This window comes from Pipistrellus hanaki (assembly GCF_964339955.1).
Source record: "Pipistrellus hanaki genome assembly, chromosome: 13".
In the NCBI taxonomy this organism is placed as follows: domain Eukaryota; kingdom Metazoa; phylum Chordata; class Mammalia; order Chiroptera; family Vespertilionidae; genus Pipistrellus; species Pipistrellus hanaki.
In genome coordinates this window covers 20020253-20038312 of record NC_140515.1, presented here as the reverse complement: position 1 = coordinate 20038312, position 18060 = coordinate 20020253, and the positions used below count along the sequence as shown (strand labels likewise).

Genomic DNA, 18060 nt, shown 5'->3' with positions numbered 1-18060 from the left:
CAGCAGACAGAGTGGTTAGGGGCAATCAGGCAGGAGGCAGGCAGGTGAGCGGCTGGAGCCAGCAGTCCCTGATTGTGAGAGGGATCTTCAACTGCTGGTTTTGGCCCAATCCCTGTAAACCGGCAGTAGGACATCCTTCAAGGAGTTCCCAGATTGGAGAGGGTGCAGGCCAGGCTGAGGAACACCCCCCCACTCTCACCCCCACCCCACCCCTGTAATGATGTTATTGCATGAGATTCAGTGCTGAAGTAGAATGGAGATGTCCTATAACAACTAGAATAAAAGTTCTTCATATACTTTATTCTGAATTAAATATTTCTAGTCATTGGTAAAGCTTTCAAGTGAAGATTTGCAAAGGTTAAAAGTTAGGTGTTTTGTTTTTTTTGATATATATTAGCTAAATGGGAAAAAGTTTAAAGGCCTGATTTATCATATATATCAAGATAATTATTGATTTTTCATGGGCTGTAATAAAGAATACATTTTTGGTATTTTAACAGATGAGAAATAAGACCAAGATTGGAAAATGTCCTTTAAGAACAAAACAAACTGGATGCATTCTAAAGTCAACACAAAATACTTGTATCAGTAGTGAAAAACTTTTGGAAAAGAAGAGAATTGGTTCAGAAGCATCACTGGCAAAAGGTGAAAAAAATAGTTTGGCTAAAGATTTATGCAAGCAGTATGCTGATAAAGACTGTCTTCATATCCGGAAAGAGAGTTCACCTACAACCCCTAACATACAGAAGACTAGAAACACCTTAAATACATCTGTAATAGCTAAACAGCAGCCTTGCAAAAATCACATCACAGGTGAAAATATGAAGAGTAATTTGGTGTGTCTAACACAAGACCAACTTCAACAGATTTTGATGAATGTAAACCATGGAAATAGATCCATGTTCCTGACTGAGAATGGAAAGGAGGAGGAAACAAGTAAGACCTGAAGTTTTACGTAATACATTTTATTGATATAAAATGTTTTAGAATTTCAGGTTCATTGAATTTTTCAAAACTGTGCCTCTTAAATTCTATTTTAACGTAACAGTTTTTCAAAATGATTGTTCTCAAGGTAAATAAATGTACAGGATTACTTTTATAATATGTCATATATATGGTTAATGCCCAGAATATTATTCTCATGAGCCATAGCCTTAAGAAATCCAGTTTTCTGTGAACTCTAGAAAAGATGTTAACACAGAACACTACTGTACTTTTATTAGAATGTAGCAAACGTTACTTACATTAAAAAGAATTATATAAAATGGTCAAAACCGGTTTGGCTCAGTGGTAGAGCGTTGGTCTGTGGACTGAAAGGTCCCGGGTTCGATTCCAGTCAAGAGCATGTACCTTGGTTGCGGGCACATCCCCCGTAGGGGGTGTGCAAGAGGCAACTGGTCGATGTTTTTCTCTCATCGACGTTTCTAGCTCTCTATCTCTCTCCCTTCCTCTCTGTAAAAAAATCAATAAAATATATTAAAAAAAAAAAAGAATTATATAAAATGTTCCACCAAACCATTATAGTACTTCTAGTGAAAATTGAGGGACCCTCTACTGTGAAGATTTGACTTGCTTGCTGAAAATGTTGATTTTCCTGGCCCTTACATTTTGCTTTTCCTAACTCGCAATCTATGCTAAGGATTGGCAGCACTATCTTTTTAAAATACAAAGTTGAAAGGAGTAGTAAAATATTACATGCCTTCTGCTGAAACTGGTGTGGCTCAGTGGATGGAGCATCGGCCTGCGGACTGAAGGGTCCCGGATTCGATTCCGGTCAAGGGCATGTACCTTGGCTGTGGGCACATCCCCAGTGCGGGGCATGCAGGAGGCAGCTGATGGATGCTTCTCTCTCATCCATGTTTCTAACTCTCTATCTCTCTCCCTTCCTCTTTGTAAAAAATCAATAAAATATATTTTTTTAAAAAGAAAAGAATATGACATGCCTTCTGTTTCAATAATCATAATTGTAAGAAACCTTATTTAAGCTTTGAGCTAAGGAATTGTGAATGAGTAGAAATATCATTAACATTTTGTGAGGCAATAGTGAAATAAATAAAAATAAAATTGTCACCAGGAAGAGTTCTCCAAATAAAGTATATGAAGATATACTCCCAAGGTGCTAAGATGGAGTCATCTACATTCTCTTGGTCTAGATTATCCTTTGTTAAGTTAGAGCTAGATTTTGTCTTGTAAGTCTAGAATTTTACTTCAGAAAACAAAAAAATAAAAACTTGGCAAAGAGAATGAGAGAAAATATCAATAAAGTTAAAAGCAGAATTTTCCTAATCATATAATGACCTACATATTGGATATGCTTTTTCTTCACTAGGAGGACTAGCATGTTAAGGAGCAATGTAGAATAAAGCCAAGCATGAGTCCAAAATATTTGGAATAGATATAGCTGGGGCATAAAGCCAGTGGCCCATGGTAAAGTTTTTCACTGATTTCCAAGCTACATTAGGAAACGGTAGTGAGTTTTCATAGAGCTTTTTGCTTTTATTCTCAATAGAGTTGTCAATTGTTTTTGTTTATATTATTTATAGTATATGTTGGCAGGAGTAAATGGAAGTTTATTTTTGTTCTTGTTTGTTGTTTGATTCAGGAATTTGTACGGCTCTGCTCAGTTTCCTTTTTTGACAAAAAGTGAGTCATAATACCCACTGCAAAGATTGCTGTGAGAAATAATTAGGTGATGTGTAAGGCAATGTTTTTTAAACTGTATAGCATTATGCTAAAATAAGGTAATAGATGCAATTTTAGTGTTAATTTTAAAACATGCATTTTACTTCCTAGGTCAGTACAGTCTACATTTAAACAGTATTCCTAATCCGCATAAGGATGAGAAGGTTATGGAACTACTCCAAAAAACTGAGGTGTCATGTGTCCAGGATGAAAATAAATCTGTTTTAAATAAAAGTCAGGAGACATCTCAGCAGTTTGAGCAGAAAATTGCCATGTATGTAACTCATATCTTGTGAATATGATTTTTTCTTGACTTTCTTGTGAAATATTAACTCTGAAGACTTAAGAGCTAGTTAAAAGTTTATTACTGAATACTATGGAGTATGTTGTGTCAAAATGTATAATAAGGTTTCAGTGATTTTTTTGTGTTTTGTCTCAGAGAGAATGTATGGATACCATCAGACATATTCAGTACTCTGGGGGAAAGAGAACGTGATAGAAATTTGTTGGAAGCAAAAAAAGCCCAGTGGAGGAAAGAGCTTGGTAATTATTAACACCTATTATTGTAGTTTGGTTGGCTTACAGAATATTTATTAAGGATGAAATAGATCCTTCAGTATAATATTATCAAAAGTTTTATAACATTTGCCATTTAGAGGAGTTCTCTGTAAATGTATAAAAAGATTGTGGTTTAACATGCACTTAGGTTGTACCTTTGTTTTGGTGTGTACCAAAAGCTAAAGGTGAGCATTGATGTCATCAATGTCATTCCAGAGCTTCTGGATCTCAAAGATTCCTAAACTTTTCTCATTTCTTGAAAATCCATTATCATATTTTTCCATTACAGAAATCCTGTTGGTTTAAAGATGGTTTTATTTAAAAATAATTGAGTTAGCCGAGACCAGTTTGGCTCAATGGATAGAGTGTCGGCTTGGGGACTGAAAGGTCCCGGGTTCGATACCGGTCAAGGGCATGTACCTTGGTTGCGGGCATATCCCCGGTGGGGGTGTGCAAGAGGCAGCTGATCGGTGACTCTCTCATTGATGTTTCTAGCTCTCTATCTCTCTCCCTTCCTCTCTGTAAAAAATCAATAAAATATATTTAAGAAAAAAAATAATTGAGTTAATTTTTAAAAATAATTAAAATGTTCTAATGAAGAATTATCAATATGATATCAATTAGTGTATTCTACACAAAAACAAGCTTATTGCTTTTTGTCAGCCTGTAGAAACTGTATAACAGAAATATTTATAATTTTTGTTAGGGTCTTAAAATATTGATAATAACTAAGAAACTCCCATTATTTCTTGGACTAGACTTGTAGTCCATAGTTTGGAAAATACATGAAGTAATAGTTGTACTTTTTAGAAATAGCTGTACTAAGAGCTTGAAGATGAGCTTCACCCTCCTGTAAGGCAGTCATGCTGATACAGGATGGTGATGTAGAAAAAGAGATAAGCAGAAGAATTAGGGAGTGAATTGATATTGGAAGTGATGGCAACAGAAGAATGAAGAAATTAAATATATGGTAGCAGTATCAAGAGATTTGGAGATCTGATCTGTGTTTATAGCATAATTTCAGCTTTAAATATTTTTAAATAAAATCCAGCTTATCAAAATACAGTACAAAACTTCTGAGGTAAGATATGGAACTACTTGGAAATGTCTAATGTTTTATGCTTTAATTTTTATCTTTAAAAATACAGTTTTCTTTTACTTGATACTGTTAGAAAATCACATCTTTTTTGTTAAAGCTATGCTTTCATTAATTTTCTTGGAATTTAAATTTATATATCTTTGACGTTTTAAGAACTATTGATTTGGGGCCTTGTTTATTTATATTGTTTTGTTAGCACAAGATTTTATATTTTTTACTCTTTTCACAGTTATGAATAATGCTGACATTTATTAAATATTTATTTTGTGCCAGGCCCTGTATTGAAATAGGCACTGTTATACTCTCTTTTTTCAGAAGAACAATCAGGTTTAGAGAAGTGAACAGTAATTTGTTCATAGATATATAATGGGGAAATAGTTGAACTTGGATTTGATCCCAAGGATTCTCTGAATCCAGAGTTGTTACTTTCATATATCTTACCAATAATTGACTGAACATTTCAGGAAAGTAGAACTTAAGAATAATTAGCATAATATAAACTATGTTGTCCTGAAAAAATCTCTTTATTGATAATTGTAATAGACATTATAACATCCATTTGTGCCATGCTTAAATTTGGTTCTTATTAAATGTTTTATTCCATCTCCCTTAAATTTTTTCTCTTGTGAGTTAATCTCCTCCATTCAAAACAATTTTAATCTGTGTTGGAATCTGCACTCTTTAAGAAGGTCATGATTTGTTTACATGATTTTTTTTTTACAGTTATTGTACATTTTTTAAAAAAGGACATTATTTCCAGATGAACAGGTTGCTTTAAAGAAGAAAGAAAAAGAAACTCCAGAAAAATGGAATAATACTTGGGAAAAATCTGAAAGTGATAAATTAGTATGGGAAAAAGTTCGAATTCTTGACCAGTCAAAGGTAAGAGTATCAAAATCATTTATGGAATATAAGACATCTTAATTGAAATTTTGTAATGCTAAGTCATGTTCAGATCATAAATTTATTTTTAAAGCATATTTATATTACTGAAGGCACACTTCATTGTTTTTTTACTTTGTTTTTATTGTTTACACTATTACAAATGTCCCCATTTTCCACCTCTTCCCTCTGGCCATCACCTCATTGTTTCTGTGTCCATGAGCTATGCATATTTGTTCTTTAGCTAATTCCTTTACCCCCTTTCACTCAGTCCTGCCTCCCCCTGACATATTTATTAAGAATATGTATATATTTCTACTTAATTTTTTTAAAGGATATTTAAAAAAAAAAAAACACCCTTATTTTTTAGATGCTATTTGAGAACACTTATTTTGAATTTAATTATAATCTCAACTAGTCTCTGTTAGCATTCTGTAAATTATCTTACTATGTTAGTAGGTATCAGCCTTTAGGCTCCATCTTTAGGCTCTTATAAAGAACTACAATTTTTAGGTGTTCACAGAATTCTACCACTGACTGTGTGGTATTCACTATAAGTTTATCAAGTCAAACAAATACATACCAGGTGTCCCTCAGGTGAACTTTAAATTTTGCCTGTGTTTGATATGAGAGGAAGAAAATGTGCCTTTGTTTTTCTATTTGTTTTTAGACTTCTGCTAGTGTTTCCAGAATTCTGTCACAGTCTCCCAGTCAGGTAACGGTGGTCCAGGCTGATGGTCACTCATCATCTAGAGCTAGTCAGATTTTAGAGGTAAGTCCTAAGTGTCATTACTTTGAATATTTATGGGTTTTAGTACTTGATCACTAACCTGTTTTCCTTGAAGTAGTGAATGTAAGTATTTTTAATTACCAGTTAATATTTACTGAGTACATTGTGCTCTTTAAATTTAAAAAATGTTAGGGAACTCCAGCTCATGTGATTGAGGTTTTCCAGGGATGGGTTTTATAATTTTAAATATATTTTTATTGATTTTGTACAGAGAGGAAGGAGAGAGATAGAGAGTTAGAAACATCAATGAGAGAGAGTCATCGATCAGCTGCCTCTTGCACACCCCCCACTGGGGATATGCCCGCAACCAAGGTACATGCCCTTGACCGGAATCGAACCCGGGACCCTTCAGTCCCCAAGCCGACGCTCTATCCATTGAGCCAAACCGGTCTTGGCTAGGGATGGGTTTTAATTTGGAAAGGGAGAATCATGGAGTATGCCCTGATAGTTTAGCTGCAATTGGGGCAGATAAGAGTATCTGATAAGGGCCTTGCATCAGGGCTGTAAATTATTGGTGGATCCCTTTAGGAGGAGAAGGGGGGATGTCTCCTGTAAAAGTAGAGGGAAGACCTGATCAGCATGTTCTTCAGTAATTGTATGATGAGATTTAAAATGGGGACTTAGTCTCGGAGAGGGATCTCTATGGAAGGGAAGTTTCCCAATAAGAAGGGTCTTCCATACATGAGTTCAAAGGGACTAAGAAAGGTGGGTGCATGGGGGGATTGCCCTGATGTGCATGAGGGCTAGAGGTAGGAGAGTAGTTTAAGGTTCTTTAGTTTTTTTTATTTTATTTTTTATTTTAAAAAAAATATATTTTATTGATTTTTTTCACAGAGAGGAAGAGAGAGGGATAGAGAGTTAGAAACATCGATGAGAGAGAATCATCGATCAGCTGCCTCCTGCACACCCCCTACTGGGGATGTGCCTACAACCAAGGTACATGCCCTCAACCGGAATCGAACCCGGGACCTTTCAGTCCGCAGGCCGACGCTCTATCCACTGAGCCAAACCGGTCCCGGCTAAGGTTCTTTAGTTTTGAGAGTTAATTCCTTAATTAAAGAACTTGCCTTTTCTACCTTGCTTGAAGATTGGGGCTGGTGGGGAAAGTGGGTGTAAGTTCCACTGGATTTTCAGAGTGGAGGAGACCTGATGAGTCATTTGAGAAAGGAAAGTAGGTCCATTATCTAATTATAATGAGGTAGGTCAGACGTAGTGGGTAATGGGTTCTACCAGCCTGAGACTGGGTTAAAAGATAATTTGGTTCTTTTAATAGGTGGCATGCAAGTGAAATCCATTTTCCAGTCTTGTCCAGGGATTTGGCCCCTTGACTGTGAGTGGGGAAAGAGGAGGTCTAACCTGTCCTTGGAGAGATACTGAGTAACAAGTATGTAGAACAGGTTTTGGTGATATCTTGCAGTAGGGAGGCTAGGCTAAGACATGTGATGAGGGGGTTAAGGAGTTGTAAAAGCAGTCTTTCCTATATGTAGGGAATTGTGAATAGCCCGTAAGATATTGTGGGCCTGTCCCTAGGGAAGGATGTATCTTCCCTGAAGTTTTAACCATGGGCCTTCCTAAGTGGCCCCAAGAACTATTAGGACTAAATTCCTCTGGAGTGTGTTAGGGTGTTATATGAGGTATAGCTAATAGCTGGGGAGATGGTGGGCTTCCTCTGAGCCGCTGCCTTGGCTTCCTGGTCTGCTTTGTTGTTTGCCTGTATTACAGATTCATTCCTGACTTGGTGTCCTTTGAAGTGTATGATTTTTAAGAAGGCTAGAAAAGGGGAGAGAGGTTCCTAAATATCAAGCAGGAAGGCCTATTGAGGTTTTCAGTGATAGTGTCAAGGACTGTGAATGAGCGGTGGAAATAAAGTCTGGGATTAGATACAAGGGCATAAGCAACAGGAGATAGCCTGGGTTGGGCTGCTTTAGCTTACTAGGGGAGAAGGGGTCCCTTTGGACATCAGGGGTGATCAGTCCTGACTTAATGGACAACACAAACCTTCTACCTATTCACAAATAACCAGCTTTAGTCAAAAAGTAAACAGCTAGCATATACATTTATGAACACACTTTAAACACACCCTTACTTTTAAGAAAATACATTCAACAAAGTACAAGAGATCTTCTGTAATAAAAACTAAGGGCAGGTGAATTAAAACTTGTCTAGCAATCAGTGCTTCAGTATTTATGTATTTAAAAATATTTAGATGTTTATCATTTAACCCAGCCATCCTTCGAAGACTTTAAGTTATCAAGACTTTGGAAAATTATGTATAGGTATTTGAGACTGGAGAATTGACAGGGGGAGGAGAGAGCAGGCCCAGTAGCCTGTTCTAGGACTGCAGTTTCCAGGCATCTAGCAGTTTGGATTTAAAACTGCCACATTTTCCCTTAGAGATAAAACATGCTAAGGTTTGGGTGATAATGAGTTCAGCAGGACCGTTAAGTAAGCGTTTGCAGTTTGTAGTAAAGACAGCTGTTCTTTGGCAAGAGGGGTTGAGAAGGTGCTTAGGTGAGAGCAGTTTTCAGAGCATTAAAGGGTGAGAGTGCTGGCCTTGGAATCTAAAGGCTCAATGAGGGGATCTCTTCGCCATGTCATGTCAAAGAGGAGCTTTGCAAGAAGTCTGAAGTTAGGAACTCAGAGGAGAGAGTACCAGCGAGCCTGAGAGAGTATTTCCTGTTTAGAGGAGGGGACAGTCATTTAGGAGATAGGCCTTTATATTCTAAGGAATGGCGTGGCTTTGTGGGGTGAGAGTAAAACTGAGGTAGGTGACTGACATTTGGGACAATTGGGTTTTATGAGGGGATGCGTGGTAGCCCTGGCCAGACACCGAGGTAGAATGAGAAAAGAGTGAATGGGGGTATTTAGTAAGATGCATTGTAGAGGCGAGGTGGCTAATGACTGAGGCTATTCTGTCAACCCCCGTAATAGAGACCGAGAAGTAGACAAGGGTCCCCTCAAATTTGGAGAGGGCAGAATAAGTGGCCCCGTGTAAATTAAAACAAGATTGGCTTACCTGCCACCGCAGTCATTACCCGAGGCTCTGTCCTGGTGATGTAAGTCTGTGGGGCCTTGTCAGGACCTGGGCAGCTTGAGTCTTCAGTGGCCAGTCCCAGGAGGTCTGGGAGCTCCAAACCAGATCCAGGGGGTGGCCTTGCTGAGGTCCAACCTGGAGGGGCCAGATTATAGTCTCATTTCCAGTGGCCTTCCTTTCTTCACCTTGGGCAGGGCCCAGGTGGGGGTCTCGGGCTTGGGCAGGACTTGATTCAGTGTCCTTCCTTGTTGCATTAAAGCATGGGCCTAGAAGAGGCTTAGCCCCTGACTTACCCTTGGTTGGAGGACCAGCACTTCATTTGGGGTTCGTGAGAGCGGTGCTAGGAGCTGAAAGGCCTTCGTCTGGGCCTCAGCCTTGGCCTGATTTCGCCTCTGTTTTTTGATTTGGGTCTCCTCGTCTCTATTACTAAAAACCTTAAAAGCCAGGTTAATGAAGTCTTTTTGAGGGGTTTGTGGACCTATGTCTATTTTTTTGAAGTTTATGCTGTATGTCAGGGCTGATCGGGATATAAAATGGGTGTTTAGAAGAAGGGTTCCCTCTGGGGAGGTGGAGTCTAAGGTGGTATATTTCTGTAAGGCCTCCATGAGATGGAAGAAAGAGAGAGCTGGGTTTTTGTCAGGGCTTTGAGTGGTTTCATTAATTTTGTCATAAGAGGCTGTTGAGGAGGGTGGTCTTCGGGAATTTGGGCCTGAGAGCAAGTGTTAGTTGGGAAAGGCTGTTTTGGAGCTTGCATTCTTGGGACTTGGGCTCTCAGGGGCTGAGGGGAAAGGTGGTTGCTAGTTAGGAGGGTCTGGGTTTTGGGGATCAACTGCAGGTGAGGGAGAGGATGTGTAAGGGGGTAGAGATTGGTGGTCTGCTGGGTCAAAAGTATATTCAGAATTAGAAGTGTTAGGGGTATGATGTTTTGTGTGAAGGAGAAAGATCTGATGGGTAGAGCAGGACTGAGAGAGGATTGGGACTGAAGGGTGTAAAAGGCTTGGAGATAGGGAATCTCTGACTATTTTCCATTGCAGTGACAGCAGTTACTGCAATGTGTTAAAATTGAAAGTGCCGGTTGAGACTTTTATCTAGTTTATATTGTGGCCAAACAGTGTTACAAAATAAAATGCTAGTTGGGCATGATCTCGCTCGTGAGTGTGCAGAGGGAGTGTTAGTGTGGCTCAGGAGAGAGGAAGGTATGATAGACCACAAATCCAAAGGTGACTGTTTAGGCCTGGTGTCCCACTGCTAAACAAATCACCATGTGAAATGAGAGGTGACCTTCTGGACTGGGCGTCCCCAATCTAGAAGGACCCAAAGCCACATGGCTCAGGAGACTTCTGGTCTAGTGCTAGGACTTTTGAGACAAGAGACTTTTGATAAGTCAATGAGCGAGATGGGGCAGAAGACTTGAGACAAGGGAAATTATGGAACATCAGTCACCTAGAGAAGATTGGCTGGTGTGGGATGGAGGGACAGCAATGGAGAAGGAGAGATTCTGGATCCAGCATCCTCCTTGGCTGGTTTGAGAGGGGCCATAAGGGAGAGAGGCCTAATTGAGACTTGCAATTGAGTCACCTGAGTAGGATTTAGAGTTAAGCCCAGGTCAAGCTGCTGCTGCCTACTGCTCTCTGAGTACCAAACTCAGGATGATCAAAGCCAGGATGATGGCTCCCCATCGCAGTAGAACCCTTCCAGGTTTCAGCACCAAATGTTAGGATCGCCGAAGGAGGAATGCATGAGGCCAAAAGGGGTAAAGAATTATGAATTTATTAGTCATATGGAAACCCAGATGGGCTGAGCCCTAAAATGGCATCAGCCCCCAAAGTTGGGGGGCGGTCAGAAGTTTTTAAAGGAATCTTGGTTAACTTTTTCTCGGCAGAGAATTCTCTGTGCAGGTCCCGATTCTGGGAAACTCCAGAGGGGAGAGAGAATGGTATTAGCAAGTGTAATGTGGTCTAAGCAAGTGGAATATCCATTGTGAAGTGGCATAAAGGTCAGTTCCCAGGGGAAGGGTTATTGATTCAATTATTTGATCAGACCTAACAATATTTGCTATTTTCCTGATTCAAACTAATGCTTACCAAGTGTGACTTTTGTTAATTTTAAGTGTTAATTTTATTTCGGGGTGGTGGCTGGGGGGAGAGAGGTCTTCCCCACATAGCCTGAAGGTAGTAGACAAAGAGAAGTAACAGACATGCGAGGTTGGCAAGAAGGTTTCTGGGCTTAGATGATCCATGGGGGAAGAATTCCTGGGAAAATCTACCAACCTGAAATAGCAGACAACTAGCCTTGCTTGCCTGTGGTGGCTATGTTAACAAAAATATATATGCTCTCACTAAACCCAGTTCCTCACCATTTTCCTTCTCATCTTCCAGTGCCATTCCCCCACCCACCCCCCATTTTTATTTTATTTTTTTCCCAACACCGTCAGTTCTCTGGACTCCACCAAGCCGGAGGGGTGAGGGGAATTGAATCACCACATCCTACTGTCTGGAAGAGGCAGGGCTGGGATCAAAAGATTTTCTTTTTGTATAAATATTTCCTTTGATGAAAGTAATTGTTTGTAAATTATGAGCTTTTGCCCTTGTTTCTGGTATAAACAAGGGCAGAGAGTAACATTTGGAGGTATATTGCCAGTGTACTGTCAAACTATTTAGAATTATATCTTGCCATTATTTCACATAACAAAATGCTTGTTGCTTAGCTGTTGCATTTAAGGCAATTTGAGTAGAATACAGTACATTCTTTTCTTTTTGTTGGAGCATACTACACTCTCATAAGGTAAAGCAACAACAAATTTTTATAGTACTCTTTTGTTTTTTGCTTTCTTAGAATTAAAAACTTAATCTGGACACTATAAGTTTTTTGATAATTTCACTTTTTAATTTTTATTGATTTTTTTGAGAGTGGGAGGGAAAGAGGGAGAGAGAGAGAAACATCAATGTGAGAGAGAAACATTGATTGGTTGTGTCCTGTATGTACCCCAGCCAGGCATCAAACCCACAATTTGGGTATGTGCCCTAACTGGGCATTGAACCACTGACCTTCCGGTGCACGGAATGACACTCAGCCAACTGAGCCACATCAGTCAGGGCACAATATATTTTTCTTAATGAAATGACATAGATGGTGATAGGGCTATAATAGCAGAAATGGAAAAGAAGAGTATCCTAGAAAAAGACATTACTATTCAATAGAGAAAGTTGGTCTCCTTGCCTCCTGGCTCTGGGTCCAGTATTTTTTGTATTTTGAAGCCAACTGTAAAACAGTATTCATCTATTTTAAATTGTCAATGTAACTCCTTTCCAAATCTAAGTGAGACTACTTTAGGTTAGAATTTTGGAAACTCGATATCATTGCTTTGGAGAATTTTCTATTTTTTCATTAGAGATAGATAAAAAAAAAAAAAAAAATCAATATCTACTAATATACTAGAATTTTTTGTTTAAAATTATTTCTCTTCTTAAAAATAAATTTATTAAATTTATGTAAACTTTGGTTAAGATTTGTAAATATAAAGTGGCTAGGGAAAACTGTATTTTAAATGGTATTGATAACTTTATTTAGGAAGCATTACTGCCAGAGCACCCTTTCAGTAGTGTGAAACAGGAACAGCAGAGCAAATGGATTGAAGAGTTGAACAAACAAATTCAAGATGATGGGCAAAGAAAAACAGAAGAAAAAAATGTATCTTTAAAGGTAGCTTACACAGTTTTATGGATATAAATGAAAAAAATTTCAAAGTGAAAATTTTTTTTCTATTACAGTTGACATTCAGCATTATATTAGTTTCAGGTGTACAGCATAGTGGTTAGACATTATATAATTCATGAAGTGATTCTCCTTTGCCATAAGTGTAGTACCACCTGGCACCATACATCGTTATTATATTACTAGAGGTCCAATGCACGGAATTCTGCAAGAGTAGGCCTTCCTTCTCCCCGCTGACGGCACCAGCTTCCCTCTGCAGCCCCCCACTCAGGACCCAGGCTTCCTTCCAGTCACCAGCAGGCACCTGGGTTTTGCCGAAAGGATGTCTGGTCTAATTAGCATATTATGTTTTTATTATTGTAGATTATTGTAGATTGAATACTAGCACATTCCCTATGTTGTCTTTTACATCCCTGTGACTATTTTGTATCTGCCAATTTGTACTTATTAATCCCTTTATCTTTTTCACTGAGCTCCCAACCAAATCTTCCATCTTCAACTGTCAGCTTATTCTCTGTATCTGTGAGTTCATTGCTGTTTTGTTTTTTATTTTTGTTAATTCTCACCAAAGGATATTCTCTCCATTGATTTTTTTTTTTTTTTTTTTTTTTTTTTTTTTAGATCGAGAGTGGAAAGAAGTGGGAAAGACACAGAGAGATTTATTATTGTGAGAGAGACAAATTGATTGGTTGTCTCCCACACACACCCCCAACTAGGCCAGGGAGGTGCCTGCAACCGAAGTACATGTCCTTGACTGGAATTGAACCCTGGGCCCTTCCATCTGCAAACCAGTGCTCTAGCTACTGAGCCAATCTGGGCTTTTATTTTTTTCATTATTTTATTTATTTATTTAATTTTATTTTTTTAAGATTCCGCAGCCTGACTGGTGTGGCTCAGTGGCTGAGCACTGACCTGTGAACCAGGGGCTCAGCGTTCGATTCCTGGCCTAGGCACGTGCCCTGGTGGTGGGCTTGATGCCCAGCATGGGGCATGCAGGAGGCAGCCAAACAGTGACTTTCATCATTGATGTTCCTCTCTTCCTCTCCTTTCCTCTCTGAAATCAATAAAAATTATTTTTTAAAACATATTTCATCTATAAGTGAAATCATGTGGTATTTTTCTTTGTCTGTCTGACTTAATTTACTTAGCATAATACCTTCTAGGTTTATCCATATTGTTGCAAATGGTAAAATATTTTTTTTTATGGCTGATTATTGTCCTATTGTATTTATGTACCACACCATCTTTACCCCATTGTTTGTTGATAGACATTTAGGTTGCTTTCATATCTGCTCTATTGTAACTAATGCAACAGTGAACAAAGGGATGCATGTATCTTTCTGAATTAGTATTTTTGATTTCTTCAGATAAAAACCCAGAAGTGGAATTGCTGGGTCATAAGATAGTTCTGTTTTTAATTTTTTGAGGAACCTCCATACTTTTCCATAGGGCACAGGGTTCCCTTTTCCCCATATCCTCGCCAATATTTGTTGTTTGTTGATTTATTGATGCTAGCCATTTTGACAGTGAATTTCAAAGTTTTTAATCTTAAGGCTATTCTGTAACTATTTGACAAGACTAGATTATACGAATTATTCCACATTTATTCTTGTGACGCTTTCATTGATGAATTTAATAATGCTTTTTGCATAGTTTTTTGTAACTTTTTAGAAATTTCCTACTTCTTTGAATTTCTTTTCTCCAAGCTATTTATCTAAATGTATATGGAATAAATACAATAGGCAGCTTTGTTAATTTTTATGATGCTTATTCTGTTGTGTGGTGACTTAGAAATTATGTTTGATTGTCATTTAAGATTTTAGATGTGAGAACAATTGGAAACATTCTTAGCAATTCTTATTTGTCATGATTAGGATGAAGAACATGACAGATGGGCAATGCATTTTAATTCTCAGTCTCAGCTGTCCTCTCGGTCAACATACAAACAACCAGAGTACTTCTGTATCTCTCCGGACCCTCAGGAGCTGGCTGACATCAGCAGTGTTCCTACACCTACAACTGGAAGCCAGATTGAACCTTTAGAAGAGGAGTATATAACAAAACCTTTTAGAGATGCGGCAATCCCAAGCAGTCAAAAAACAAAGTAAGTTTATACTTCAATATTTATTGATGTTTTAAAAAGTGTGCTTTTTTAGGACTTATTATATTTATAGTATATCAGTTTATATACTATTTCAGGTTTGATATTTTTCTGTAAAATAGAAATGATTATAGATATATTCCAAACAAAAATGATTTAGTATCTCATTAAATCCATATTTTGATGGTTTTAAATAGCTAATGTATCTATCTTGCCAGCTTTCTCCGTTCTATGACTGCTCTCTTGGACCCAGCTCAGATTGAAGAAAGAGATAGGCGGCGACAAAAACAGTTAGAACATCAGGTATTGCTTTGTAAAGCATTGGTTCTTTGCCTTATTTATGACCAATAGATAACCTAAATAAATGGAAATTAAAAATTATAAAATTATAGCATTGGCCTTGTCCAATCCCTTGATCAATCTAATCCTTTACTCCCAACTGGCATCAGGTTTATACTCAAAATGCTGAGAATCAGTATCTCATAATACAGCTACCTGCTCTCCAGAAGAGAAGATTTTAAAAAATGTTTTTATTGATGTCAGAGACAGAGGAAGATGGAGGGAGGGAAATATTGATAGGCTGCCTCATATATGTCTTCCACTGGGGATTGAGCCCGCATCCAGGGCATCTGCCATTACTGGGGAAAAAACCAGCATCCTCTTAGTATATGGGATGATGCTCAACCAACTGAACTATACCGGCTGGCAGGAAGGGAAGATTTTTTTTTTAAGCAGGAGAAAAGCCGAAACCAGTTTGGCTCAATGGATAGAGTGTCGGCTTGTGGACTGAAGGGTCCCAGGTTCGATTCCGGTCAAGGGAACATACCTTGGTTGCGGCCACATCCTCAGGGGGGGGTGTGCAAGAGGCAGCTAATCGATGATTCTCATCAATGTTTCTCTCTATCCCTCTCTCTCCCTCTCTGTAAAAAATCAATAAAATATATATTTTAGTAAAAATTTAAAAAAAAAAAAAAGCAGGAGAAAAGCTTTCAGACTTATTTATTTATTTTTAATATATATTTTATTAACGATAGTATTACAGATATCTCCCAGTTTCCTCCTTCCTGTCCTTCCCCACTAGGTCTTCACTACCTTATTGCCTGTGTCCATGCATATCCATATCTATAAAAGGCTAATATGCTAAGTCTCCCTCCAACTATGATGTGCACTGACTACCAGGGAGTAGATGCTCAACACAGGAGCTGCTGTGATGTACACTGGCCATTTACAAAAAGACAGCACTGCGGACCTGGTGCCAACAAAGCAATACTTGGCTTCCCCCAAGTGAGACACAAGCCCCCCACCCCCACCCCCCGCACACCACCCCAGAGCAACAGCCCCAAAAATCACAGCCAATGCTGCCACAACCCCATGGCACAAAATGCAGTCCAGAGCTCAGCCCAGCCTGGAAATGGTGGCTGTTGGCACTGGGTAGTGATGTTATGTAGCAATACCAAGCTTCCTCTCCCTAGTGACAGGCCATTTGGTGCTCACAAAGCAATAAACCCTTGGCTTCCTCCAAGTGAAACACAGGCCCTGCCACCACCCTGGAGTGACACCACCAAATTGCAGCTGACACTGAGACTCAATGGTGCAAAATGCAGCCCACAGCCCAGCCCAGCCCGAAAATAGTTGCTGTGGGCACCAGATAATGATGTCATGTAGCAATCCCAGCTTCCTATCCCTAGCGACTAGCCTCCTTGCAGTTTTTTTAGCTCAGGAACACAACTTGCTTAATAGCCAGGTGGAAACTTTTTACACTTTAACCAAATCTCTGAAGCATTTTCATGTGCCTCATCTCATTTGATCCTCACAGAAGTGGGTAGATAGGAGACACAGTGTAATCCTATTTTCATTAGCCAGAAAATGGAGATTTAGAAAGCTTAGAAACTTGAAATAAGAAATGGTGGACCTTGAAAATTACTTCAGGTTTTCTCATTGCGCAGAATATAGTCAAACATTGCTGCAGTTAACCTTTTGCACTCCGAACCATTCTGGACATTGGCTACCAGCTACTCGACGCTACTTTGTAGCGGAAACGTGCGTTGAAATAACTCAATTCCCCGTAATCACTAATAAACTGCAATGTCCCCTGAGAGGGGACATCCGAGTGATATGCTAGAATTCCGATGTCCCCTGAGAGGGGACAGCGGAGTGCAAAGGGTTAATATTTTGCCCTTTGTTCTCCCTGTGTGATCTACAATAATAATCTGCTTTGTGTTGATATTTACTGCTGTGTTGCCAACAATTATCTGCTTTGTGTTGATATTTACTGCTGTGTTGCCAACAATTAATACTTGAAAGAGAAGTTGGGGTGCTTCACTGAGCTGGAAAAGTTTAGCTAAATCAGAAAGCAGGTTTAATGAAGCAAGTTTTTCATACATATATAAAAGGCTTAAGTTTACTCGTGCATGCATGATACAGATAAAGCTCTTGGCTGGCGCCAGTCGCATGTGTGTTTCAATCTATCATTGTTGATCGTGAATTTGGCACTTCTATTATAAAAGACAAATAGCGATATTAAAATATTTCTTCTGATAAATTTCCTTTCAGGGTGCACAAATTCGTGCACTGGGTCATTAGTAATTATATAATTTTTTTGGTTTATCTCTTCTCTTTGGGTCTTATTTTGATCAGTTCATTTTTTTCATTAGATTCCACAGATAAGTGAGATTATGTGATAGTTGTCTTTCTCAGATTGGCTTATTTCACTTCTCATAATATTTTCAAAGATTTTTAATATATAGATTGCATATATTAAATGGTACTAAATTTTAAGTTAATATTGGATATTTTTAGTTCTCCTGAATTCCATCAGGATGAGAATTTCTGTGTACTGATAAACTTATTTGTTTTGGTGTTTGGCTTAAAAACACCAAAACAAATGCATCCTGGGTTTTTTAAGTTTGTGACTGATTTATATGACTGTTTATATCTAGAAAGCCATCACTGCTCAGGTAGAAGAAAAGCGTAGGAAGAAGCAGTTGCAAGAAGAGCAAAGAAAGAAGGAAGAACAAGAAGAGGAGCTTCGCTTAGCACGGGAACGAGAAGAGATGCAGAAACAGTATGAAGAAGACATACTTAAGCAAAAACAAAAGGAAGTAGGTATTTATATTCTAACTGAAATATTTTAGAGTAAAAGTGAATGTGCTCTTAAAGTAAAAATAACCAAAAGTTCAACATTTTCATGAATTTTGAAA

At 38.5% G+C, this 18060-nt stretch overlaps 1 protein-coding gene across 7 annotated transcripts in view; it reads left to right on the top strand.

The window, feature by feature from the left end:
* CCDC66 (coiled-coil domain containing 66) overlaps positions 1 to 18060 on the top strand; it is a 49786-nt gene that overhangs the window by 13777 nt on the left and 17949 nt on the right. For 4 of the 7 annotated variants that reach the window (XM_084903118.1, XM_084903116.1, XM_084903119.1 and 1 more), the window contains 9 exons: positions 501 to 936; positions 2794 to 2956; positions 3122 to 3225; positions 5100 to 5221; positions 5892 to 5993; positions 12616 to 12747; positions 14634 to 14863; positions 15079 to 15163; positions 17800 to 17961. In XM_084903118.1, coding sequence (XP_084759244.1) covers positions 501 to 936; positions 2794 to 2956; positions 3122 to 3225; positions 5100 to 5221; positions 5892 to 5993; positions 12616 to 12747; positions 14634 to 14863; positions 15079 to 15163; positions 17800 to 17961 — 1536 coding nt within the window. Of the gene's footprint in view, positions 1 to 500; positions 937 to 2793; positions 2957 to 3121; positions 3226 to 5099; positions 5222 to 5891; positions 5998 to 12615; positions 12748 to 14633; positions 14864 to 15078; positions 15164 to 17799; positions 17962 to 18060 lie in introns of all 7 variants that reach the window. The other 3 variants (XM_084903117.1, XM_084903120.1, XM_084903122.1) reach the window with 3 other exon arrangements.